The sequence below is a fragment of the Pocillopora verrucosa genome, chromosome 3 (assembly GCF_036669915.1).
Source record: "Pocillopora verrucosa isolate sample1 chromosome 3, ASM3666991v2, whole genome shotgun sequence".
NCBI lineage: Eukaryota > Metazoa > Cnidaria > Anthozoa > Scleractinia > Pocilloporidae > Pocillopora > Pocillopora verrucosa.
Window position 1 is genome coordinate 2,271,733 of NC_089314.1, and position 25,893 is coordinate 2,297,625.

Consider the following 25,893-nt stretch of genomic DNA (forward strand, 5'->3'; position numbering starts at 1 on the left):
TGTTTTCTTAGTCCCACGCTCGTGACAAGACCAAATAACCATCTTTATTTCTTTACCGAGCTCAAAACTTACCATCTCTCTTATTTCTAATATTTATTATCTTAGATCAAAGAATCTTGAACGATGTGAGGTAACTTAGATGTGCTCAACAGTCATTAAGTATGTACATCAAGCGCTAACATAATATACAAGAGTACACTGCAACTTTTATAGTACTGAATCTCTTTCACTCACTTACTTTGATTTTTTTATTATTCAAATCGAGCTGTAGATTGTACATGTTTCAAATGAGCTTAAATTTATCAAGTGGTTTACCTAACAGCCTGGTTGCATGCATGTCACTTTTGATGTATGACTTGGTAAAGGCAATATAATTGAATGGTACTTTTCGCACGTTCTTAGTGGGAAATTCAAACCTCGGTTTAAAGGTATATTAAATTAATTCTAATGAATTTAAACTTCCCATTGGATGTTCAAACGAAAAGAGTCAGAGTACAACATAAACCTTTTTGTTGTCAGGTCTAATAAATTGTGCCAGTTGCTCTAACGAAAGAACGCGTGAAATATCCTACTTCGCTCTATCATGATCATCCCTAGATACATCATTAGAGGGCTAATTTAAAAACCTTACGTAATAGGCGATTACATGACATAGCTGTGTTAATGTTTAAAGTTAAAAATGATCTGTGCCCTAATAACATCAAGAACCTGTTTGTTATTAATAACAACAAATATAATTTAAGAAACAATGATTTCATTATCCCTAGTTATTATTATTATTATTATTAGACATAATAGGTGACTTTTTGAGCCCAAATTTTTCCAGCGTGATGTCCGAATTAGATAGATATTTATGTCTGACGATATTGCTGCTTGTTCTTCATATTGATGGGTCATATCAAGACTATTTATTTCAGTTGATGTGAAAGTGTCTGATATCGCCCTCGACGCTTTCATTCTCGTTAAGTACGCATCTCTACTTATCTTGTGTTACGATATAACCTAACTAACAGAAAAACGCTGCTCCGACGAACTAAACTACTTTATAAAACTGCAGGTAATATTCTTACTTAGAAGTGACTTGCGATAAAGTAATTTACAATAAAATAACCTGCGTTCCAAATATCTTGCTTGAGCCCTCTACAAACCAATTCTTAGCTTACTACTTCACAAACTCACTACTTTCTCCAAAGTTCCTAATTCCTTGCACACTGGCTTTCCACTTCACAAACACACCACTTTCTCCAAAATTCCTAGTTCCTTGCACACCGGCTTTCCACTACACAAACACACCACTTTCTCCAAAGTTCCTAGTTCCTTGCACACCTTGCATACAGCTTCTTTGCGCACTCACATCGTCTCCCTTTTTTTTTTTCTCCTAAGGGTATCTCTCGACAAAAGCAAACTACGTAAGCGGCGACTACCTAAGCGTTACGTAAGCAATCTCGTGATGTATTTGCATCGCACTTAGCTGGATGACAAGTATGATGCAATAATTGCGTTACTCAACAAAACGTTCCAGAAAGTGCCCTGACAATGAGGTCAGCCTAACTAAACAGTATTGATATTATTTACAAAAATGATATTACTCATTAACACTGGAGATGCCAATTACACTTGGCATCGAGTTAATTTAAGATTCACTTAAGGATCTTACGTTTACACTCAAACAGATGATGAAGAGCACGATTTCCCCTCAGTTGAATCACTTAAAGTCAGTAAAAAATATCGATTTTTTATTGACTTTAAACAATCAATAAAGCAATCAAACTGCACTCTCCTGTTTAGAGCTCGGTGATAAGTGCTGCGTACTTGTAAATCTTACTAAGGATACAACTGACCCGGACCCGGCTGATGATAAAACCCCAGCTCTAAATACCTGACGGTGAACTACACAACAACGAAGTAAGTGTAGCAGGTAGTTTTTAAATTCTGGAATTCTTAATGGATAAATAATTACGTTCACGAACGAATTGCTATATTGCAAAACCCTGATAATGAGTACCGTTGGTAGCATATGAGAAAAGTTTGCGGTTATTTGCAAATATGCCAACAGGTTAAGAATCTGGAAGGGGAGCCAGGTGAAAACAGAAGCTCCTGTTATCAAAAATAATGTTTTTGCTAATTTGACCTCTCTGATGATATTGTTTTGGTTACATATTGTTGATTTTTGTTTCCTCCAAATAACATAATACGCTACACACATAATTAACAGAGGTGTTGCAGGTAACAAAACTATGGGGTAGATTACGCTGTCTCTTGTCATGAAGATGAAGTTTGCATAAACGAAAAATGTTATAGCGAATATTGCTGCTATGATCCACGGTAGGGCAATAGCACATATATAAAGACGAAAGTTTGCAGTTCTATGACGAAGAGGCCAACCGATGGCGAACATCCTCTCCACGGAAATAACAGCAAGTGCATAAATGGACGATGTACTTGTAAACACGTCAACAAGGTCGAAAACACGCCATACTGTTATTGAAGCTGATTCATATGTTGCTATGAGAAGAGGAACGGCCAGTCCTCCCACCAGTAAATCAGCCACGCCCAAACCGATCAGAAGAAATGTGGAACGCTTTCGGCGTCTCAGCTTAAAAAAAATCCAGATGATGAGAATATTTCCCGTAATGATCAAAGTTGCTAAGACTCCAAAACATAATCTCCAGAACATGTTCCAAGTTTTGAAATCCATGGCAATGGGGTTCTGTTTCCCTATATGATGATGCTGGAGAGTCAAAACAAAGGAAGATTTCAACTATGTTAGATGAATTTTTATTCTTTTTTATCAATATTCATCATGTTAAATTTTGCTTCGCTACCAACGTGTGGCTTCGTAACTCAGTTGTTAGTACTGTCCTAATATTTAGAAGAAACTTATATAACCTTACACGATGTTTTTACGGGAAACTTTCCACGTTTCTAATGGTAAACGAACTGACAAGAACAATGCTTCGCTAATCCTCAAATGGATGCACGCGGGAAGATTGGTGAGCATGAGAGAAGCGTAAGAGTTTTAACTTTAGCTTTCTGAGTGCTCTTCAAACTTATGAAGTTGCATAGCTTAAAGCATGAACCAGTTATTTTATAACATAACGCGCGAAGCCGACTGGTTAAACAGGTTGTTTTATAGTGCAAAATAACCAAGTGTCCAAATAACCGTACAATATTGCAGGATATAAGTACTCAATTCGCCCGTTATTTGTAATCTACTTTGTGCAGTTGTATAATGATATTCTTATTATACGTTCAGTTTACTCGTTCTGGTCCAATACCCTGGCTATTCCGTGCTTTTCGATATCTTCGTATCCAAACTGACAATCAAGTGTTATGTCTTCAACTCGGCGTCGCTAGTTGTTTTTTTATTTTGTTTTTTTTCAATTTTAGCTTCGATGAAGAACTTGTTTTTATTCGCAGGTACAACTAGTTTTGAAAATATCAACGGTTCGTAGTAGTTGCAAAAAAAAGATTGGTTGACTTTAGTAAGTAACCAAAGCTTTCATACAGCTGCAAAGGGAACGAAAACGTTAGGACACGTGACGATACGTGACGCAATAGATGACCCGTCTTGAAACAGCGAGGAGAAGAGGAACACTGCGGAGCAGAAGTTTGCACTTGACGCAATACCCATGAATTATCTATGAATGACCTTACAAGTAGCACTCAATCGGAGCGTAGTTCTGGCAGGGGCCCAACACTTGGAGCCCACAACCACTCTGTATTTTTGTCACGGTGTTTTCACAGACAAGTCTATTTTTAGTCTGAATTTACCGCGAACTAGGACTCCCCACGAGAGCACATCGACCAATCAACATTAGCACTTGGTTAATTTCTAACTTTACTCGTTAATATATCGAAAGAAAAACAGCAGAGAGATGCAACGCTTCTTGCGATAATTCGAGTGCAGACTCATGAGAACAAAGGCTTCCCAGGCTCACGTCTTGATAAAAAGCAAACGATTAATTCATGAAAGCGTCACATGTTGTGTGACTCAGTGTTAATTTACGGGAGGAACCGTTAAGAAATTGAACATGTTATAAGGAATAGCATGGGGAACGAAATATGGTCGATTTACAACGATAAATATATCGAAATGTGAACATTTTACACGTTAAATCAATAGGTTCTGGCAATTAACGTCTCGACTTGCCGTGTTCCTCTGTCCTGACTCTGCCCTGACTCTGCCCTCTACCCTGACGTATCGGGCTACTGCTTGAAACGTCAGATTTGAAACTCTTTATGGCGGCCAATTTACGTTATGAACTCGCTAATGATACTAAATTACCCTGTTATACCATCCCACCGACGTAGCACCACAGTTTCTTTAGAAACTTGACTCCTTTATAATTCAAATTTTAGATAGAAATAAGAGAGATGGTAAGTTTTGAGCTCGGTAAAGAAATAAAGAAAGATGTTTTTTCCGTCTTGTCACGAGCGTGGGACTCTTTCTACAAAAATTACGCTATCGACATTGCTGATCCTAGCAGTATGCAGGACGCGTGTCATATGAACTTAGTAATACACATCGCTCACCGTGGAGTCTCTATGGCTCAGTGGTAGAGCATCGGAGCGCAGAATCCGAAGATCTGAAGTTCGATTCCTCATGGGGACTCAGAATTTTTTCTCTCCCACACTCGTAACAAGACGAAAAAAAAAATCTTTCTTAAGTTCTTCATCGAGCTCAAAACTTACCATCTCTCTTATATTTTTCTACAAACATTACACCATCGACATTGCTGATCCTAGCAGTATTCAAGACGCGTGTCATATGAACTTCGTAATACACCTCACTGTGGAGTCCCTTTAGCTCAGTGGTAGAGCATCGGAGCGCGGAATCTGTTGGTCTGAGGTTCGATTCCTCATGGAGAGTCAGAAATGTTTCTTTGTCCCAAGACAAAAAAACATCTTTATTTCTTTAACGAGTTCTCTCATTTCTAATATTTGTTATCTTAGATCAAAGAATTGTGTACGATGTGAGGTAACTTAGATGTGCTCAACAGTCATTAACTATGTACATCAAGCGCTAACATAATTTACAAGAGTACACTGCAACGTTTATAGTACTGAATCTCTTTCACTCACTCACTTTGATTTTTTTTAATTACTCAAATCGAGGTGTAGATTGTATATTATTTCAAATGAGCTAAAATGGATCAAGTGGTTTATCTAACAGTCTGGTTGCATGCATATCACTTTAGATGTATGACTTGGTAAAAGCAATGTGATTGAATAGTACTTTTCGCACGTTCTTAGTGGGAAATTTAAGGGTGATTTGTATTATCCAGCTCTTAGGTGTCGAAAGGAAACACGATGGCACCGATGAGTAAACTTTTTGATAAAAGAGAAGAAGGTGGCGAATTATGCTAAAATGACTGAACCTCGGCTTAAAGGTATATTGAACTAATTCAAATAAACTTACCGATGGGATGTTCAAACGAAAAGAGTCAGAGTACAGTCTGGTTGCATGCATATCACTTTTGATGTATGACTTGGTAAAAGCGATGTAATTGAATAGTGCTGTTCCAAATATCAGTATAATTTACTAACTCGTCATGCTTTTTATTAGCAGCAAATTAAGGTTTCTCGTGAAGGTGATTCACAAGACATCGTAAGGAACCCTCGAAACAAATAACAATTGTCAGTGTCATTGAGTCACAAGCTGGAGACATATTTTGCTTTTAATTTTTTAGACTTCATGGTCGGCTCGAGGTTGATGCATCGATGACTAATGTAAAAGGTATCATGCAGGATTCTTAAAGGTATTTTCAATATCAAGGTAAAATTCAAATTGATTCACTACCATAAACTTTCCAAAGAGTAGTTTTAAATAGAGAATAATACATGGGCGCGCGTAGATATGGAATTTCTCTTCGAGTGTTCAACTCGATAGCTCATGAGCGAGCGCAGCGAACGAGTGAGATGCCGAATTGAACACGAGAAAATTTTCATTTATTGACTTTGTCCTTACCGACAGAAGAAGTATTTCAGGTACACGGCTAAAATCAGCCCGTGGCAAATCTTCCAGTTGTCGATTTTCATTCTCAGCCGAGAGAAATGTTAACACTTAAGCCACTGAATGTGCAACTTTCGGTTTATTTTTTTAGTATATTGGTTTTCTTCCTCTTCTAGGAAAGTTTGAACCTCATTTCTGTCAACGATACGGATTTTTTAGTGTTTTAGCCGCCATAATTCGAGAAAGCTTCGGCAAACAACTTGTATTGAGAGTCATGAAGGCTTTGCCGTTTATTCATCAACCTGACCGAGGAGCACCAAAGGCGAGTGACGTGTCAACAGCTGATTGGCTATATCAACACACGTAAAAAAGTATGATATTTTTTCACGTGTGTTGTGACGGCTTTTCGCAGGGCCGGAAATCCTTGTATAACACCGCAGTTTATGTGATACAGTATAATATCAGTTGTGAGACCTAAAGAAACCCTAAAGTTATACTAGGAGTCTCCTCAATCACTCTTATGTTATTAACGACTTCGTGGGAAAGCCAGAATTTACTCTTCTAAACAAGATTTATTTAAGCTTTAGTCCCAGCAACTATTCTCTGTTCTCTGTTTCACAGGTCTGGTCGAATTGCGACTCTTGGAAATATACACCTATCCATTATACAGTAAAGAAAAATAGAGTATGTATGTACCTAAGAATTCCCTACCACCATTTTAGGTTTCTTTGAAGGGTTAAAAAGCAAAGGAATCTCATCAGCGAAAGAGACCAAGCAAATATTCGTTAATGACGCAGTCCGACTAAATTAGATTAATTTGCTTCTATTTTTAATGACTCTCCGCAAAGATGGTGAGAGCAATTGATAAATAAATGTACATGTGGAGTTTCACTACTCTACTTGAGAAAAGTAGAAGATTGCTTCACTCCCTGTTTCCCACACCAAAAATATTTGAAGAAAAATAATCATCTTACTTCGGTGATGATAAAGTCACGAATGTGCTGCTGAATTTATCTGCGGCGCGGTTAGTTTTAAACTTTGTCTCACGATAAGAATCAGAGAGTTCGACCAAATTTCTCAAAATTGATAGTAAAGAACTCTAAAGCTCTTATTTTATTTGCTTCAAGGAACAGCTGGCTGCGAGTTAGTTGCGTAATTCGAATTTTCTTATGCGAGGAGTATGTGACAATTATGTGAACTGTCCGCGATCCAAGCGAAAGTTTTTGCCAGCTTAAGCATTCACAGATAATTCTTATTAGACTTAGCGAAAGCTTTACCTTACGCTGAGATTCGATGAAAACAACTCAGATCACAGAAGAATATGGGACGGTATTTGTAATAGCTTAACGGCGTTCAAACTTCTTTGCAAGGTTGGAACTGTTGTCTTTTAATTCTACCAGTCTTCACCTGTCACAGTGCAGAGAGTTAAAAATTAGGTTTAAAAAGCGAAAAATGAATTACTAGAGATACCGTAACTAACCTTAATTCCGCAGGAAAATTTCCCCAAAACGGTATTGAAGTGGCTAATAAATACTTTTTCTCCAAAGTTCAAGATTAACTCATCCAAACTGAGGTTCTTCTAAGTGCAAAATGCTTTTTTCCCTTTTAAATACCACAGTTTCTGTTCATTTTCTATAAATTTCAGAGTAGGAAAGGTCTTTCCATGCCTATGCCCATTTTTAAGGTAACAGCGGAAGGGCCAGGAGCGTTTGATGTATTTTTAACTTCCTCATAGTGACGTCTGCAAGACACACAATTGCCTGACGAAAGCCTTAACAAATGCAATAAAGACTGAACATCTGTATGTTTAATTATGATTTCAAGAAAAAAAAAATCTTCTTATTCTGCCGAAATTACATATAAGTTTACCGTTTTCGAAATACTTCGTCTTTTTCATTGAAAGATAACCCCAGAAAATTACTCTTTCCTTGCATAAGCTTGATTGCGAATTTTCATCAGCGTTTTTATTCATGACATATCTGGCCTATTGTCACCTGTAACTTGTAGCAGGTGGTAAGTTGAAAGGCGAGGTATTGAAAAAAGAATGAATTGTTTATTATTCGGCATTATTCCCAAAGCTCTTGAGAAAACTATTATTTTGCTAGAAAAACACTGAAGTTGTGAAAATTGGGCTGGTCCGACTGATAAATGCAAACTATCATATTAACTGCGGTGTTTAACAAAGATTTCTAACCGGAAAAAGCGGTAACTTCATATATGTAAATTGGGATTATGTATGACTCGACTCAGTCAATAAGCATTTCATCATATGACCATGAATAACTTTTGAATATTTCGAAAAGTTTGTTTTTTACTTAAATAGGACGCGATAGGCTGGCGTGGGTTGTGTCCTCGTGTACCGGTACACAAAGAAACGAAACATTAACGAACTGCGTCACAACTCCATGCGTGGATATGAAAACAATAGGAATTCCCCCGGGACAGCCCCCTGGCGTGGGTGGGGATAACCACAAAGAAAGATTCTCCGATAAAAATTCTTCCTTTCCTTTTTCGAGTCAGAGCAGGAAATTCCGATTCATCGAAGAGCGTTGCATTTCATTTCGTTCAGTTTATGTTTTTTTCCACTTGTCTTTCACGAACACGTGAAGTGAAACAAGTTTTCTTTATCCCGATTGTAACATAGCTGTCAAGGAGTGGCATACTTGTGAAAATGTCATGCACTTGTCAAATTACGAATGCTAATGTCGAGACAGGCGTGCGCCGAATACGAGACTTGTGTGTGTAGGTTATATCAGTCGTAGGTTGTCTCGTAATTTTGTGAATATTAAATTTGCTTGCTTGGACACCACACCTCTCAAGCGTGACAATGTAGAGAACAGCCTAAAGATTTTTGTAATCAATCTTCCTTTCTAAACGAATTTTGTCTAGGTTTTGGGAGACAAGAGCGGTTTTACAATTGTGTCATTAAGAGTCACGGATAAATTTCTGATTTACATAACCTACTATGCATGAGATAAAATTAGTTTAAGATACAATCTCACTCTATAGAAGCAGCAACATACCGTCCTATATACCGTCCTTCGTCATAAAAATGTCCCTAGGTGAAGAAAATTTCTTGAGATAAATTTATTCAAGACCCAAGCTCACACTTAGACAAAATAAGTAGAAACGGCAACATGTCGTCTCAAATATCGTTCTTTGTTATAAAAATGTCCCGGGTAAGGCGGCGCGTCATAATATCAGCATTTTCCATTGTGCGTGAAAGGATTAATTTTCTCTTTCTTAATCATGACTGAATTGATTCTAAATTTTCTGACAGCCGACGATTCTCTCGGGACTCACAAAGGTTTCCTTCGCGTAGCTGTTTAAAATCCATAAACCTAACAACCCAGGTCGACCCATCGTTTCTGCCTGCAGTTGTCCCACCGAACTTATTTCCAGCTATTTAGATAAAATTATGGCACCTATCGGACAGCCAACACGCACTTGAAATTTTTCGTGACTTTAGTTTCCTCGGCCAAAACAAACTTATTTTCACTATGGATAAAATATCTCTTTATACTGTCATTCCCAATGACGAAGGTCTCCGGGCCGTCAAAGATTTCTTCGATCATCGCACTGTTAAGCCAGCTCTGAAACACTACTCCGTCTAGCCGAACTAGTGCTCACACTCAATCGCTTTTCATTCGGTGGCAACTACTACATACAAACTAATGGCGTAGCCATGGGTACTAAAACGCATATGGACCCAGCTACGCCAATCTTTTTGTAAGTTTTATCGAACATCAATTTTTGAGTCAACACCACGGCCCAAAACCTGAACTCTACTGCCGTTACATTGACGATTGGATCGGCGCTACCTCCTTTACCAAAGAGGAGCTCACTCAATTTATAACCGCTGTCATTTCCTTTCATCCGGCTCTTAAATATACCTGGGAAATGTCCGACACTTCTTTGGCTTTTCTAGACATAAAAATTTCAATCGAAGGCAACGTTTTATGCACTAGTGTTTACTATAAACCTACAGTTTCATATAAATGACGAAGTCTGAGAAACTGTGAAAAAGGTATGGAGTTCTTGACGTGTGATGGATGTGAAGATGAATACATAAATACAGTTGTATTCATCTTCACATCCATCACAAGTCAAGAACTCCATACGTGGCTATCCTGTCTCTGTCGTTCAAGCGGGCCACCACCGTGCCCAACAAATTGATCGACAGTCAGCACTACAAACGGCTGAGAAGGATAACACTGACCGCATTCCATTTACTCTTACATTTCACCCTCACAACCACGCAGTTAAATCCATCATTCTTTAAAATTTTAAATTACTCCAAAACGATTCAGAGAAGGGCATTATCTTTTCGCAACCCCCATTTATTTCATTCAAACGTGACAAAAACATAGGCAACTCTTTAGTCAGGAGTTCATTTCAAACAAGTGACCAATCTGGAACTTTCAAATGCGCTCGCTCACGATGCAAAACTTGTTCTTTCATTCATAACGTAGATAAAATATCGGGACCCAAGAGATCCATTAAGATCATTGATCACTTTACGTGTACCTCCGCCAATGTTATTCGCTGCATAACTTGCACTTATTGCAATAAGTTATACATCGGCGAAGCAGGAAGACGACTAAGTGACCGATTCCGAGAACACCTTCGCGACGTGGAAAGAAATGACAAGGACGCACCCAAACCACTCGCTATACACTTTAATCTTCCTAATCATTCTGAACAGCATATGGCAGTTTGCGGCCTTTCCTTACATCTAGGCAGTTTGGAAAACCGTTAAACACTAGAACAAAAATTTATCTTCCAAATCGGCATCCTTAACCCCCACGGAATCAACGAGCGCTTTTCATTCAACTAATTTATTCCTGTTTGCTTGTCACCATATTCCCACCAATGGCGTAGCTCCACTTTCTGTACCCACACACAACCCACAATTCCTCCAATCGCTCTAACGAAGGGCTAACGCTCGAAACGTCAGCTTTTTAACCCTTTACGGTGGCTAATTTACGTTTTCAACTCAGTTGTTAACACTAAATTACCTGCTATACTCTCCTACCGACGCAGCACCACAGTTTCTTTAAAAACTTACCCCTTTATTCATTTGTCTTAAAAATGGACGCCTTAAGACTAATAACACATTTTGAGGCTGGTAAAGTGCAACTTAATCTTTTATTTATATCAAATAACTTATTATATGTGGAAATTCTCCCTGTAAGTATATTTACCTACTCATAGCCTCACTATCCGATGGATAGGGGCCAAGAGTTTAAAGCCGTTGCCTCTCAACGATTAAAAAAGATGCTTGATGTTCTAATATAACACTTGAAATTTTAACTGCTATTAGGATATCATGAATAGATTAGTGATAATGATTTTTGAGGAGCCGTTTATTCATTCTAATGATTGTGAGTTTATTCAGGAGGGAGCATATTTGGGATGTTTGGGATGTAGGTTTGCGTCAAACTTTTTAATTCGCCTAGTGCGTCATCATTTCATTCCCATGCAACTAATGCCCCATTCACAAAAAAGCTTTAAAATGTTTTAAGGTGCTTTGTTAAACACGATTTAAATTATTTTCTTCATAGAAGCTTCTTAAACCAACAAAATTTGCGATAACTTAAATATTATTGAAAGTTCAGTTTTTCAGTTCTCCGTTTCTGAATTTCATCACGCTAAATCCCGTTCAAAAATTTCATTGCATGCGCTATTTATGAGAAAAATTAAACTTAAACAATGTACAGATCCCTTAGATTAGCCGAATGAACATTTCCTAGCAATATTTTCACACGTCGAATGAAATGGAATTTACCACGTGACCGAACTCATCTCGTTCCATTCCCATTGGTGTTGATGCTGTATGTATTTTCAACTAATAAACGATCGTAGCGATATAATCCTTCCACTTTCGAAGCGTTGCTTTAGAAATGAGTTCTAGAGATTATATGTTGGTGCTGCACCAATAAAACGGCAGGTGTATTGCCATTACTTAGTTTCAACGTTGCAAGGAGCTGCTTACGCAAGAACGTTTTTTTGGGATTAGCTAGTCATGTGATCAAGCTTCACGCCGTAAAATCTGAAAGGTAGATCAACAGAAACATTCAAATATATATAGGACGTGTTTGTATCCAAAAAAGGGCAACTACTTCCAAAATAAATAAACAGAGGGTCCACTTGATTTGCCGACTAAGAGGATGCAACGCCTGAAAAATTTGTATCGCACAGAACCACGGTGCCAATATTATGAAGTCATCAAGATGGATAACAAATAAAAGCACTCGGCCGAAGTAAACAAAATTGATTCAAGCTCTTGCTAGTTTCGTCGTAGAAATTTACTAAATTCACTTGAATCATTTTTAAAACTTTTTCTTGGTTAAACATCTATGATTCTTGAGTAAGTCCAAGGTCAAAATAAGAAATCGAAGTTCCACAATTTAAAAGGTCCTCAATTTTCATAAATTTCCTAATTCAATCTCCTTTCGAATTGACCTCAAAATTAGCACAAAGAATATGGATAGCAATTCAACAAAGGTGCCAGTTATTTCCAGAAATGGAATGATCATCTTAACTAGTCTTTCCGGATCATGTGTACTATAGGTGGCCACGGTCGAAAATCGATCGACTACAGTCGACTAACGGTCGATAGTCGACCGACTATCGGTCGATAGTCGACCGATAGAACGGCCGACAGTGGACCGGTATATCGGCCGACAGTCGACCGATAAATGTGTACATATCGGCTGATGCATCGGCCGACAGTCGGTCGATATATCGGTCGATTATCGGTCGACTGTCGGTCGACAATCGGTCGACTGATATATCGGCCGACAGTCGACCGATAAATGTGTACATATCAGGTGATGCATTGGTGGACTATCGGTTTATATATCGGTCGACTATCGGTCGACTATCGGTCGACTATCGGTCGATATATCGGTCGACTATCGGTCGACTATCGGTCGACTGTCGGTCGACTATCGGTCGACTGTCGACCGATAGTCGGTCGATTGCCGACCGATAGTCGACCGATATATCGGTCGATTGTCGGCCTATATGTCGACCGAGGCCACCTATAGTACAGATGATCCGTCTTTCCTAGATTTCAGTCATCACCATGATGTATTACATTTGGTTGCAGTGTGAAAGAGCTCGAATGAGAAAAAGATCGACACCTTGAGCTTGAAACTTGAATGTGCTCAACCGTCATTAACTATGTACATCAAGCACTAACACAGTATATAAGAGAACGATGGGACATTTATAGTACTGAATCTCTTTCCCCCACTTACTTTGTTTTTGTTATTATTCAAATCGAGACGTAGATTGTACACTATTTCAAATGAGCTAAGATTGATCAATTAGTTTATATAACAGTCTGGTTATATGCACATCTGGTGTATGACTTGGTAGAAACAATGTGATTGAATGGTGCTTTTGTCACGTTCTTAATGGAAATTCAAGGGTGATTTGTACTATCCAGCTCTTAGGTGTCGAAAGGAAACGCGATGACTTCCATTTGGATACCGATACATACATACATAAATATATACATACATATACTTCATTTATGCTCGAAATTCACAGTGTAGCTATAGAGGTAATATCTTCGAGAAAATAAGCTAAAATGAAATAAACATATGCTACATTACAATACCAATATTATTTAAAACTATATACAACATTATGCATGCAGAGGGAAATATAACTTATAACCGATGAGGAAACTATTTGATAAACGAGAAGAAGGACGCAAATAATGCCAAAATAGCTGTTAACCTCGGTTTACATCTTAAATTAATTCAAATAATCTCTCCGACAGGATGTTCAAAAGAATAAAGTCAGAGTACAACATAACTCTTTTTTTTTGGTTGTCAGGTATAACAAATTATGCAAGTTACTTTTAGCAAAGAACGCATGAAATATTCTACTTCGTTCTATCGTTTTCATCCCTTGACTTGTCATTAAAAATTATGAACGTTTTTTTGAGCCCGAATTACCATGGTACGATGTTTTCCGGTTTGATGGCCGAATTAGATAGACATTTATGCCTGATGATATTGCCGCTTTTACTTCATTTTGAGGGGTAAATATCAAGATTATTTATCTCAGCTGATGTGAAACTGTCTGATATGGCCCTCGATGCTTTCGTTCTCGGTAAGTATACATATTTGTTTACCTTGGCTTTTAACTGGCTTGAGATTCATAAGGTATCTTACTTTTACACACAAACAGATGATGAAGAGCACGATTTCCCCTCAATTGTATCACTTGTCAGTAAAAAAATGTCGAATTATCAATTTAAAAAATCAATCAATCAAACTGCACTCTCCTGTTTAGAGTTCGGTGATAAGAACTGCCTACTTGTAAATCTTACTGAGGATACAACTGACCTAGACTCAGCTGATGGTAAAACCCCAGCTCTAAATATCTGATGAGGACCTACACAACAACGAAGCAAGTGTAGCAGGAAGTTTTTAAATTCTGGAATTCTTAGTGGATAAATGATTACGTTTACGAAAGAATTGCTGTATTGTAAAACCCTGATGATGAATACCGTCATTTGCAGATGAGACAAGTTTGCAGTTATTTGTAAATTTACCAACAGAATAAGAATCTGGAATGGAAGCCAGGTGAAAACAGGAGCTCCTGTAATAAGAAATAATGTGTTTGCTAATTTGGCCTCTCTGATGACATTGCTATGGTTATTGTTTCCAAATAACAAAATACGCCACACACATAACTAATAGAGGTGTTGCAGGAAAAAAAACTAGAAGGTAGATTACACTGTCTCTTTTAATGATGCATACGTATACATCAGTGAGAACAGTGAATATCGCTGCTATGATCCACGGTATGGAAATGGCAAAGATATAAACACGAAAGTTTGCAGTTCTATGACGAAGAGGCCAACCGATGGCGAACATTCTTTCCAAGGAGATGAATGCAAGTGTATAAATGGACGATGTACCTGTAAACATATAAACACGGCCGAAAACACGCCGTGTTGTTATTGAAGCTGATTCAAATGTTGCTATGAAAAGAGGAATGACCAGTCCTCCAACCAGAAAATCAGCCACGCCCAAACTGATCAGAAGAAATGAGGAACGCTTTCGGCGTCTTAGCTTAAAAAATATCCAGATGGTTAGAACATTTCCAGCAACGATCAAAGTTGCCAATAATCCATAGCATAATCTCCAGAACATATTCCATGTGTTGAGATCTATGGCAGTGGGATGCTGTTTATATGGTAATACCGGAGAAACCTTTTGGTATCAAAACAAAACAAAATATGTGCTACGTTACATGAATTCTTCATTTTTGAAATAACCAACTAATAGTTCAGAGTTTCCCTCGCCGCCAAAGTGTGGCTTCGTCACTTAGTTGGTCGTGGCACCCAAGAGGGTCTCAATGGGGATAACCGATGGCCGTAAAACCGCCAAAAATTTTAGCCGTTAGGCATAAAATTGTCAAATTTTAACTATAAATGACAAAAAAAAATTTGTAGGCAAAAGAATTCCTGGCAACAACAATGGAGATAAATTAACCGTTAGCTGTAAGTTGTTAGCCGTAAAAGCCATTACCTCATTGTTACCCTCAGCCAATTATAACCTGATAGGCACTCAGGTTCGAATCTCGCCGCAGACCGTTTTTTTTTTATTTTGGCGTCTTTTCTGCTATTTCTGTTAATTGCAGCTTGCTGCGAGGATCTTTTCTTTACTCTGGTGCCATCCGCAAGGGAAAATGCTCTGTATTTCATGTAAATGTGATGATTAACGGAGATATTTGGCTCTTTGAGTTTATAGTCATGTAAGAAACAAAGGAAACAAAAACAAAGCAGTGAATCGAAAACTTTATCGTTCTGATAATCGGCCGATTAATTATGAGTGATAATACACGCTAATGAATAATATTTTTCCTGAAAGCTTTTGTGTAAATATTTTTCCAAGTAAAGCTAACCTATTAAACGAGTGTAATTCTGACTGCAGCTGCCTATCGAAAAAAAAAGGAGAAAAGAGTGAAGTATGCTCGCAGGTATCACAAGAGTACGTACGCACAGAAAGCTACGCGAGCGTAAGCACCAGTTGCTCGACATACCTGCGTGGTCCGTGCGACGAAATAACTCCACGGGATTGGCAAAGTTTCACTCCCAGCAAATTATACAAGAAGTCTAGAACGATTTAAACCTACATCTCGTCTAACGTTTAAAGTGACATATTAACGCCTGCAATCATTACGTTTTATACGAACCTTGCAAACTTTTAAACACGTTCTCCTGTGATACCTACGAAAGTTTTAAATATAATTTCTGGTAAGATTTTCGCGGACAATCTGATCGATTTCTCTTACATCGTGTGCTGAGACTGAACCTTTTCACCTCGAGTAAAAACAAGGCGAGCAACTGAGCTTCTTGTACATCTCCGGGTTAAAACATACGAAAGGAGTCTAAAGCATACTTCACTCTGATTGGGCATAAAAACACAGAGATTTTCTGGCACCAATCAGATACCAGAACGACTGCAACCGTCTGGAACTAGTCTTATAAGACAATGTCCCCAGGGGCTCTTCCGCCCTGACTTGAAATCGACTCACAGCCCCTGGGTCTCCGAGGATGAGGCATTATGGGATTGATTCGATGCTCAAATAGTAAGGCTGTGCATGTAAGGTGTTTTCAAAACTGGACAAAATGGAAGAAAATGAAATAATGGTGGAGTAAATTGGACATTTCTCGCATTGTTCGAAATATTTCGCAACTCGCAATCATCTAAATTATCGTAATAGGAATATAAATTTCAGAGAATAAGTGGGGGAGATTTCTCACTCGAGAGACTGTGGAGTTGTGTCGATTAGGTTTTTGGTCAGAGGAACGATTAGATAGGAGTCGCAAAATGCATACTGAGTATGTTCTAAAATGTGACTTTGGGCCGAATATCAAGCACAATTAACGAATATCAAGTACAATTAACTCTAGCTTTTCAAAAAACGTGCGCCCAAGAAGAAGATTTTCCTAACCCTCTATGGCCACATTCAGAAGTGAATGTGTTTAATAGCCTTTATTTAGAAATATTTAAAATAGAAAATATCATCATACTTTCGATAAGAAGGTTTTTCTGGCGATGACTCCAAATAAACCGCGCAGCTGGTAACGAAACGAAAGTAAAATCAAAGCTGAAAACAAATCGGAACACTCTTCCACCGACATAGCACCACAGTTTCTTTAGAAACTTGACTTCTTTATAATTCAAATTATTGATAGAAATAAGAGAGATGGTAAGTTTTGAGCTCGGTAAAGAAATAAAGAAAGATGTTTTTTCCGTCTTGTCAAGAGCGTAGGACTAGTCTAGGACTCTATCTACAAACATTACGCTATCGACATTGCTGATCCTAGCAGTATGCAGGACGCGTGTCATATGAACTTAGTAATACACCTCACTCACCGTGGAGTCTCTATGGCTCAGTGGTAGAGCATCGGAGCGCGGAATCCGAAGGTCTGAAGTTTGATTCCTCACGGGGACTCAGAATTTTTTCTTTGTCCCACGCTTGTGACAAGACGAAAAAAACATCTTTCTTTATTTTTTTTACCGAGCTCAAAACTTACCATCTCCCTAATTTTTTTTCTACAAACATTACGCTATCGACATTGCTGATCCTAGCAGTATTCAGGACGCGTGTCATATGAACTTCGTAATTGACCTCGCTTACAGTGGGGTCTCTATGGCTCAGTGGTAGAGCATCGGAGCGCGGAATCCGTTGGTCTAAAGTTCGATTCCTCATGGGAACTCAGAATGTTTTCTTAGTCCCACGCTCGTGACAAGACCAAATAACCATCTTTATTTCTTTACCAAGCTCAAAATTTACCATCTCTCTTATTTCTAATATTTATTATCTTAGATCAAAGAATCTTGAACGATGTGAGTTAACTTAGATGTGCTCAACAGTCATTAACTATGTACATCAAGCGCTAACATAATTTACAAGAGTACACTGCAACGTTTATAGTACTGAATCTCTTTCATCCACTTTGATTTTTTTATTATTCAAATCGAGCTGTAGATTGTACATGTTTCAAATGAGCTTAAATTTATCAAGTGGTTTACCTAACAGTCTGGTTGCATGCATGTCACTTTTGATGTATGACTTGGTAAAGGCAATGTAATTGAATGGTACTTTTCGCACGTTCTTAGTGGGAAATTCAAACCTCGGTTTAAAGGTATATTAAATTAATTCAAATGAATTTAAACTTCCGATTGGATGTTCAAACGAAAAGAGTCAAATTGTGCCAGTTGCTCTAACGAAAGAACGCGTGAAATATCCTTCTTCGCTCTATCATGATCATCCCTAGATTCATCATTAGACATAATAGGTGACTTTTTGAGCCCAAATTTTTCCAGCGTGATGTCCGAATTAGATAGATATTTATGTCTGACGATATTGCCGCTTGTTCTTCATATTGATGGGTTATATCAAGACTATTTATCTCAGTTGATGTGAAAGTGTCTGATATCGCCCTCGACGCTTTCATTCTCGTTAAGTACGCATCTCTATTTATCTTGTGTTACGATATAACCTAACTAACAGAAAAACGCTGCTCCGACGAACTAAACTACTTTATAAAACTGCGGGTAATATTCTTACTTAGAAGTAATTTACGATAAAGTAATTTACAATAAAATAACCTGGGTTCCAAATATCTTGCTTGAGCCCTCTACAAACCAATTCTTAGCTTACCACTTCACAAACTCACTAGTTTCTCCAAAGTTCCTAATTCCTTGCACACCGGCTTTCCACTTCACAAACACACCACTTTCTCCAAAATTCCTAGTTCCTTGCACACCGGCTTTCCACTACACAAACACACCACTTTCTCCAAAGCTCCAAGTTCCTTGCACACCTTACATACAGCTTCTTTGCGCACTCACACCGTCTCCCTTTTTTTTTTTCTCCTAAGGGTATCTCTCGACAAAAGCAAACTACGTAGGCGGCGACTACCTAAGCGTTACGTAAGCAATCTCGTGATGTATTTGCATCGCACTTAGCTGGATGACAAGTATGATGCAATAATTGCGTTACTCGACAAAACGTTCCAGAAAGTTCCCTGACAATGAGGTCAGCCTAACTAAACAGTATTGATATTATTTACAAAAATGATAGTACTCATTAACACTGGAGATGCCAATTACTCCTAACACTTGGCATCGAGTTAATTTAAGATTCACTTAAGGATCTTACGTTTACACTCAAACAGATGATGAAAAGCACGATTTCCCCTCAGTTGAATCACTTAAAGTCAGTAAAAAATATCGATTTTTTTATTGACTTTAAACAATCAATAAAGCAATCAAACTGCACTCTCCTGTTTAGAGCTCGGTGATAAGTGCTGCGTACTTGTAAATCTTACTAAGGATACAACTGACCCGGACCCGGCTGATGATAAAACCCCAGCTCTAAATACCTGACGGTGAACTACACAACAACGAAGTAAGTGTAGCAGGTAGTTTTTAAATTCTGGAATTCTTAATGGATAAATAATTACGTTCACGAACGAATTGCTATATTGCAAAACCCTGATGATGAGTACCGTTGGTAGCATATGAGAAACGTTTGCGGCTATTTGCAAATATATCAACAGGTTAAGAATCTGGAAGGGGAGACAGGTGAAAACAGAAGCTCCTGTTATCAAAAATAATGTGTTTGCTAATTTGACCTCTCTGATGATATTGTTTTGGTTACATATTGTTGATTTTTGTTTCCTCCAAATAACATAATACGCTACACACATAATTAATAGAGGTGTTGCACGTAACAAAACTATGGGGTAGAATACGCTGTCACTTGTAATGAAGTTGAAGTTTACATAAACGAATAATGTTATAGCGACTATTACTGCTATGATCCATGGTAGGGCAATAACACATATATAAACACGAAAGTTTGCAGTTCTATGACGAAGAGGCCAACCGATGGCGAACATCATCTCCACGGAAATAACAGCAAGTGCATAAATGGACGATGTACTTGTAAACACGTCAACAAGGTAGAAAACACGCAATACTGTTATTGAAGCTGATTCATATGTTGCTATGAGAAGAGGAACGGCCAGTCCTCCCACCAGTAAATCAGCCACGCCCAAACCGATCAGAAGAAATGTGGAACGCTTTCGGCGTCTCAGCTTAAAAAAAATCCAGATGATGAGAATATTTCCCGTAATGATCAAAGTTGCTAAGACTCCAAAACATAATCTCCAGAACATGTTCCAAGTTTTGAAATCCATGGCAATGGGGTCCTGTTTCCCTATATGATGATGCTGGAGAGTCAAAACAAAGGAAGATTTCAACTATGTTAGATGAATTTTTATTCTTTTTTATCAATATTCATCATGTTAAATTTTGCTTCGCTACCAACGTGTGGCTTCGTAACTCAGTTGTTAGTACTGTCCTAATATTTAGAAGAAACTTATATAACCTTAAACGATGTTTTTACGGGAAACTTTCCACGTTTCTAATGGTAAACGAACTGACAAGAACCATGCTTCGCTAATCGTCAAATGGATGCACGCGGGAAGATTGGTGAGCATGAGAGAAGCGTAAGAGTTTTAACTCTAGCTTTCTGAGTGCTCTTCAAGCTTATGAAGTTGCATAGGTTAAAGCATGAACCAGTTATTTTATAACATAACGCGCGAAGCCGACTGGTTAAACAGGTTGTTTTATAGTGCAAAATAACCAAGTGTCCAAATAACCGTACAATATTGCAGGATATAAGTACTCAATTCGCCCGTTATTTGTAATCTACTTTGTGCAGTTGTATGATGATATTCTTATTATACGTTCAGTTTACTCGTTCTGGTCCAATACCCTGAGTATTTAGTTGCTATTCCGTGCTTTTCGATATCTTCGTATCCAAACTGACAATCAAGTGTTATGTCGTCAACTCGGCGTCGCTCGTTGTTTTTTTTTATTTTGTTTTTTTTCAATTTTAGCTTCGATGAAGAACTTGTTTTTATTCGCAGGTACAACTAGTTTTGAAAATATCAACGGTTCGTAGTAGTTGCAAAAAAAAGATTGGTTGAATTTAGTAAGTAACCAAAGCTTTCATACAGCTGCAAAGGGAACGAAAACGTTAGGACACGTGACGATACGTGACGCAATAGATGACCCGTCTTGAAACAGCGAGGAGAAGAGGAACACTGCGGAGCAGAAGTTTGCACTTGACGCAATACCCTTGAATTATCTATGAATGACCTTACAAGTAGCACTCAATCGGAGCGTAGTTCTGGCAGGGGCCCAACACTTGGAGCCCTCAACTACTCTGTATTTTTGTCACGGTGTTTTCACAGACAAGTCTATTTTTAGTCTGAATTTACCGCGAACTAGGACTCCCCACGAGAGCACATCGACCAATCAACATTAGCACTTGGTTAATTTCTAACTTTACTCGTTAATATATCGAAAGAAAAACAGCAGAGAGATGCAACGCTTCTTGCGATAATTCGAGTGCAGACTCGTGAGAACAAAGGCTTCCCAGGCTCACGTCTTGATAAAAAGCAAACGATTAATTCATGAAAGCGTCACATGTTGTGTGACTCAGTGTTAATTTACGGGAGGAACCGTTAAGAAATTGAACATGTTATAAGGAATAGCATGGGGAACGAAATATGGTCGATTTACAACGATAAATATATCGAAATGTGAACATTTTACACGTTAAATCAATAGGTTCTGGCAATTAACGTCTCGACTTGCCGTGTTCCTCTGTCCTGACTCTGCCCTGACTCTGCCCTCTACCCTGACGTATCGGGCTACTGCTTGAAACGTCAGATTTGAAACTCTTTATGGCGGCCAAATTTACGTTATGAACTCGCTAATGATACTAAATTACCCTGTTACACCGTAGCGCCACAGTTTCTTTAGAAACTTGACTCCTTTATAAATTCAAATTATTGATAGAAATAAGAGAGATGGTAAATTTTGAGCTCGGTAAAGAAATAAAGAAAGATGTTTTTTTCGTCTTGTCACGAGCGTGGGACTCTTTCTACAAAAATTACGCTATCGACATTGCTGATCTTATCAGTATGCAGGACGCGTGTCATATGAACTTAGTAATATACCTCGCTCACCGTGGAGTCTCTATGGCTCAGTGGTAGAGCATCGGAGCACAGAATCCGAAGATCTGAAGTTCGATTCCTCATGGGGACTCAGAATTTTTTCTCTCCCACACTCGTAACAAGACGAAAAAAAAACTATCTTAAGTTCTTCATCGAGCTCAAAACTTACCATCTCTCTTATATTTTTCTACAAACATTACACCATCGACATTGCTGATCCTAGCAGTATTCAAGACGCGCGTCATATGAACTTCGTGATACACCTCACTGTGGAGTCTCTATAGCTCAGTGGAAGAGCATCGGAGCGCGGAATCTGTTGGTCTGAGGTTCGATTCCTCATAAAGAGTCAGAAATGTTTCTTTGTCCCAAGACAAAAAAACATCTTTATTTCTTTAACGAGTTCTCTCATTTCTAATATTTGTTATCTTAGATCAAAGAATTGTGTACGATGCAAGGTAACTTAGATGTGCTCAACAGTCATTAACTATGTACATCAAGCGCTAACATAATATACAAGAGTACACTGCAACGTTTATAGTACTGAATCTTTTACTCATTTACTTTGAATTTTTTTAATTACTCAAATCGAGGTGTAGATTGTATATTATTTCAAATGAGCTAAAATGGATCAAGTGGTTTATCTAACAGTCTGGTTGCATGCATATCACTTTTGATGTATGGCTTGGTAAAAGCAATGTGATTGAATAGTACTTTTCGCACGTTCTTAGTGGGAAATTTTAGGGTGATTTGTATTATCCAGCTCTTAGGTGTCGAAAGGAAACACGATGGCATCGATGAGTAAACTTTTTGATAAAAGAGAAGAAGGTGGCTAATTATGCTAAAATGACTGAACCTCGGCTTAAAGGTATATTGAATTAATTCAAATAAACTTTTCGATGGGATGTTCAAACGAAAAGAGACAGAGCACAACAGAAACCTGTTTTTGTTGTTGTGCACAAGAGTACACTACAACGTTTATAGTACTGAACCTCTTTGACCCACTTACTTTGATTTCTTTCGTCATTTTAATCGAACTGTAGATTTTACATATTTCAAATGAGCTAAAATTGATCCAGTGGTTCATCTAACAGTCTGGTTGCATGCATATCACTTTTGATGTATGACTTGGTAAAAGCGATGTAATTGAATAGTGCTGTTTCAAATATCAGTATAATTTACTGACTCGTCATGCTTTTTATCAGCAGCAAATTAAGGTTTCTCGTGAAGGTGATTCACAAGACATCGTAGGGAACCCTCGAAACAAATAACAATTATCAGTGTCTTTGAGTCACAAGCTGGAGACATATTTTGCTTTTAAGTTTTTAGACTTCATGATCGGCTCGAGGTTGATGCATCGATGACTAATGTAAAAGGTATCATGCAGGATTCTTAAAGGTATTTTCAATATCAAGGTAAAATTCAAATTGATTCACTACCATAAACTTTCCAAAGAGTAGTTTTAAATAGAGAATAATACATGGGCGCGCGTAGATATGGAATTTCTCTTCGAGTGTTCAACTCGATAGCTCATGAGCGAGCGCAGCGAACGAGTGAGATGCCGAATTGAACACGAGAAAATTTTCATTTATTGACTTTGTCCTTACCGACAGAAGAAGTATTTCAGGTACACGGCTAAAATCAGCCCGTGGCAAATCTTCCAGTTGTCGATTTTCATTCTCAGCCGAGAGAAATGCTAACACTTAAGCCTCTGAATGTGCAACTTTCGGTTTATTTTTTTATTATATTGGTTTTCTTCCTCTTCTAGGAAAGTTTGAACCTCATTTTTGTCAACGATACTGATTTTTTAGTGTTTTAGCGCCATAATTCGCGAAAGCTTCGGCAAACAACTTGTATCGAGAGTCATGAAGGCTTTGCCGTTTATTCATCAACCTGACCGAGGGGCACCAAAGGCGAGTGACGTGTCAACAGCTGATTGGCTATATCAACACACGTAAAAAAGTATGATATTTTTTCACGTGTGTTGTGACGGCTTTTCTCAGGGCCGAAAATCCTTGTATAACACCGCAGTTTATGTGATACAGTATAATATCAGTTGTGAGACCTAAAAAAACCCTAAAGTTATACTAGGAGTCTCCTCAATCACTCTTATGTTATTAACGACTCCATGGGAAAGCCAGAATTTACTCTTCTAAACAAGATTTATTTAAGCTTTAGTCCCAGCAACTATTCTCTGTTCTCTGTTTCACAGGTCTGGTCGAATTGCGACTCTTGGAAACATACACCTATCCATTATACAGTAAAGAAAAAGAGAGCTTAGGCCTGAGGATACAATTGGAAATTACAGTGCTGAATTTTAAGGGAAGAATATCTGTTTACAACGAAATATTTCACAGGGACCAAAGAGGGTAGAATGAATGATTTGTCTAGTAGGTTCAACAAGGATCCCAATATTCATGTCAGTTTCATTGGAACTTTGTACTACGGTTCTCTTTGTATCTTTTTCCTCTGTTATGAGCTGAGGTTATTTGCCACTTATTTCCTAAAGCCCTTGCTAATGTTGCGCTATGGACATATCGCGAAACAAATGGAACGCAGTATGCACTTTTTGAAATGAGATATGTTTAAAGATTTGCTAATTAATGCAGGGAGTGATTTAAAAATGTATGAAGGCATGAAAGCCGACCTCAGAACTGCAATTTAAATTAAGATGTAATCTTATAAGAGGCACGAAAGATAAGAAAATCATACCAACCGTTTCAGGTCTCTCGAACCAGTTAGACGTGAAGGAATGCTACCAGCAAACGATATCGAGAACTTAGCTTGTGTTGATTCAACAAGGTTTGTAAGATCACTCAAGAGGATGTCTTTGTCAGTGATGCGAATTATATTGCTTCTCTTTATTCCGTATGTGCTTTGGTTACCAACTTCTGCTTACGTACATTTGCCACGGGCAACAATCAACAATTACCAATCACAAACAGAACTTTGGCTGTGATACTGGATTCCAATGGACTTTCGTAATATCGAGTAATCGCTGTAAAATTCCCTTCTAAATTTAGTTTAAGAGCGAAGGGGCTAAAACTTCATTTTCCGATTAAATCTTGTCGAATTGCGACTCAATAAAAACACATCTATCCTTCATACATTTTAGAAACAGAGAGATCTAAACAAGCCTGAAAATTGAAATGCGATTTACCGAGCTGAATTAGAAAGGAGGAACATCTGTTAACGGCAAAAAGCTTTGGCTGAATAACATACGAAGTTTCTCCCGAAATGAAAAATATCTCGCGGTGAGAAAAAGAAAAGACAATTGGAATTGATAAATGGCAATATGTAAAACAAATATTCCATTATTCTTGTTAATTGAACAAAATAATAGAATAGAATAGAATACGTTATTTAATGTCGAAGACGTGGAAAGTGTATGCACAATCTACCGAGCCAGAAGGTTATGTTAAAAACGCTCGACAAACCAAAAATACAAAACAAGATAAAATGTGAGTTATGCATATGCCAATATTAATATATATATATAGCTCAAGAGTATGTAAAAAAAGATAAAATTATATACAGTTCATACATTGGCATCCTGTGAAATTTACGTTATTCAGGCGAGCACGAAGTGTAAAAAACTGGGAGATATAATTTAGGCCATCTAGTTTAAAACATTTCACTTCTTGTGGGTTTTCCCCGTGTTAAGCTAAGAACATAACGCACAAATGGAATGTGGAGTGCATTTTAGTTGAGTTTGGTAAAAAATTGGGTGCCTTTACTAACTGATGATATGTTATACGATGCAAACATGAATGGAAAGACCTTTTTGCCAAAGGCAATCCAACGGAACTCAGAATTGCAGAATGTTCCGGGCATGTCTCAAAATTCCCTAAAATAAAGATACCTA

General features: G+C 37.9%; 2 protein-coding genes and 1 pseudogene across 2 annotated transcripts; all 3 read right to left on the minus strand.

Annotated features, from left to right (window-relative positions):
* Positions 1 to 298: 298 nt before the first annotated feature.
* On the minus strand, positions 299 to 7,605 carry LOC131776875 (adenosine receptor A3-like). The gene is made up of 3 exons (XM_066164249.1): positions 7,437 to 7,605; positions 7,234 to 7,363; positions 299 to 2,731 (listed from the first exon to the last, which is right to left on the minus strand). The coding sequence occupies exon 3, from the start codon at positions 2,696 to 2,698 to the stop codon at positions 1,766 to 1,768; it is 933 nt and encodes a 310-aa protein (XP_066020346.1). The 5' UTR covers positions 2,699 to 2,731; positions 7,234 to 7,363; positions 7,437 to 7,605; the 3' UTR covers positions 299 to 1,765.
* Positions 7,606 to 14,246: 6,641 nt separating this feature from the next.
* LOC136279316 (adenosine receptor A3-like) lies at positions 14,247 to 15,510 on the minus strand (annotated as a pseudogene).
* A 2,488-nt stretch (positions 15,511 to 17,998) lies between these two features.
* On the minus strand, positions 17,999 to 24,812 carry LOC136279881 (adenosine receptor A3-like). Its single transcript, XM_066164295.1, has 2 exons — positions 24,745 to 24,812; positions 17,999 to 20,234 (listed from the first exon to the last, which is right to left on the minus strand). The coding sequence occupies exon 2, from the start codon at positions 20,199 to 20,201 to the stop codon at positions 19,269 to 19,271; it is 933 nt and encodes a 310-aa protein (XP_066020392.1). The 5' UTR covers positions 20,202 to 20,234; positions 24,745 to 24,812; the 3' UTR covers positions 17,999 to 19,268.
* Between the last annotated feature and the right edge of the window lie 1,081 nt (positions 24,813 to 25,893).

Bases quoted from the DNA above. Each gene is read 5' to 3' on its own strand.
- LOC136279881 (XM_066164295.1), bottom strand. From the start codon at position 20,201: ATGGATTTCAAAACTTGGAACATGTTCTGGAGATTATGTTTTGGAGTC.
- LOC131776875 (XM_066164249.1), bottom strand. From the start codon at position 2,698: ATGGATTTCAAAACTTGGAACATGTTCTGGAGATTATGTTTTGGAGTC.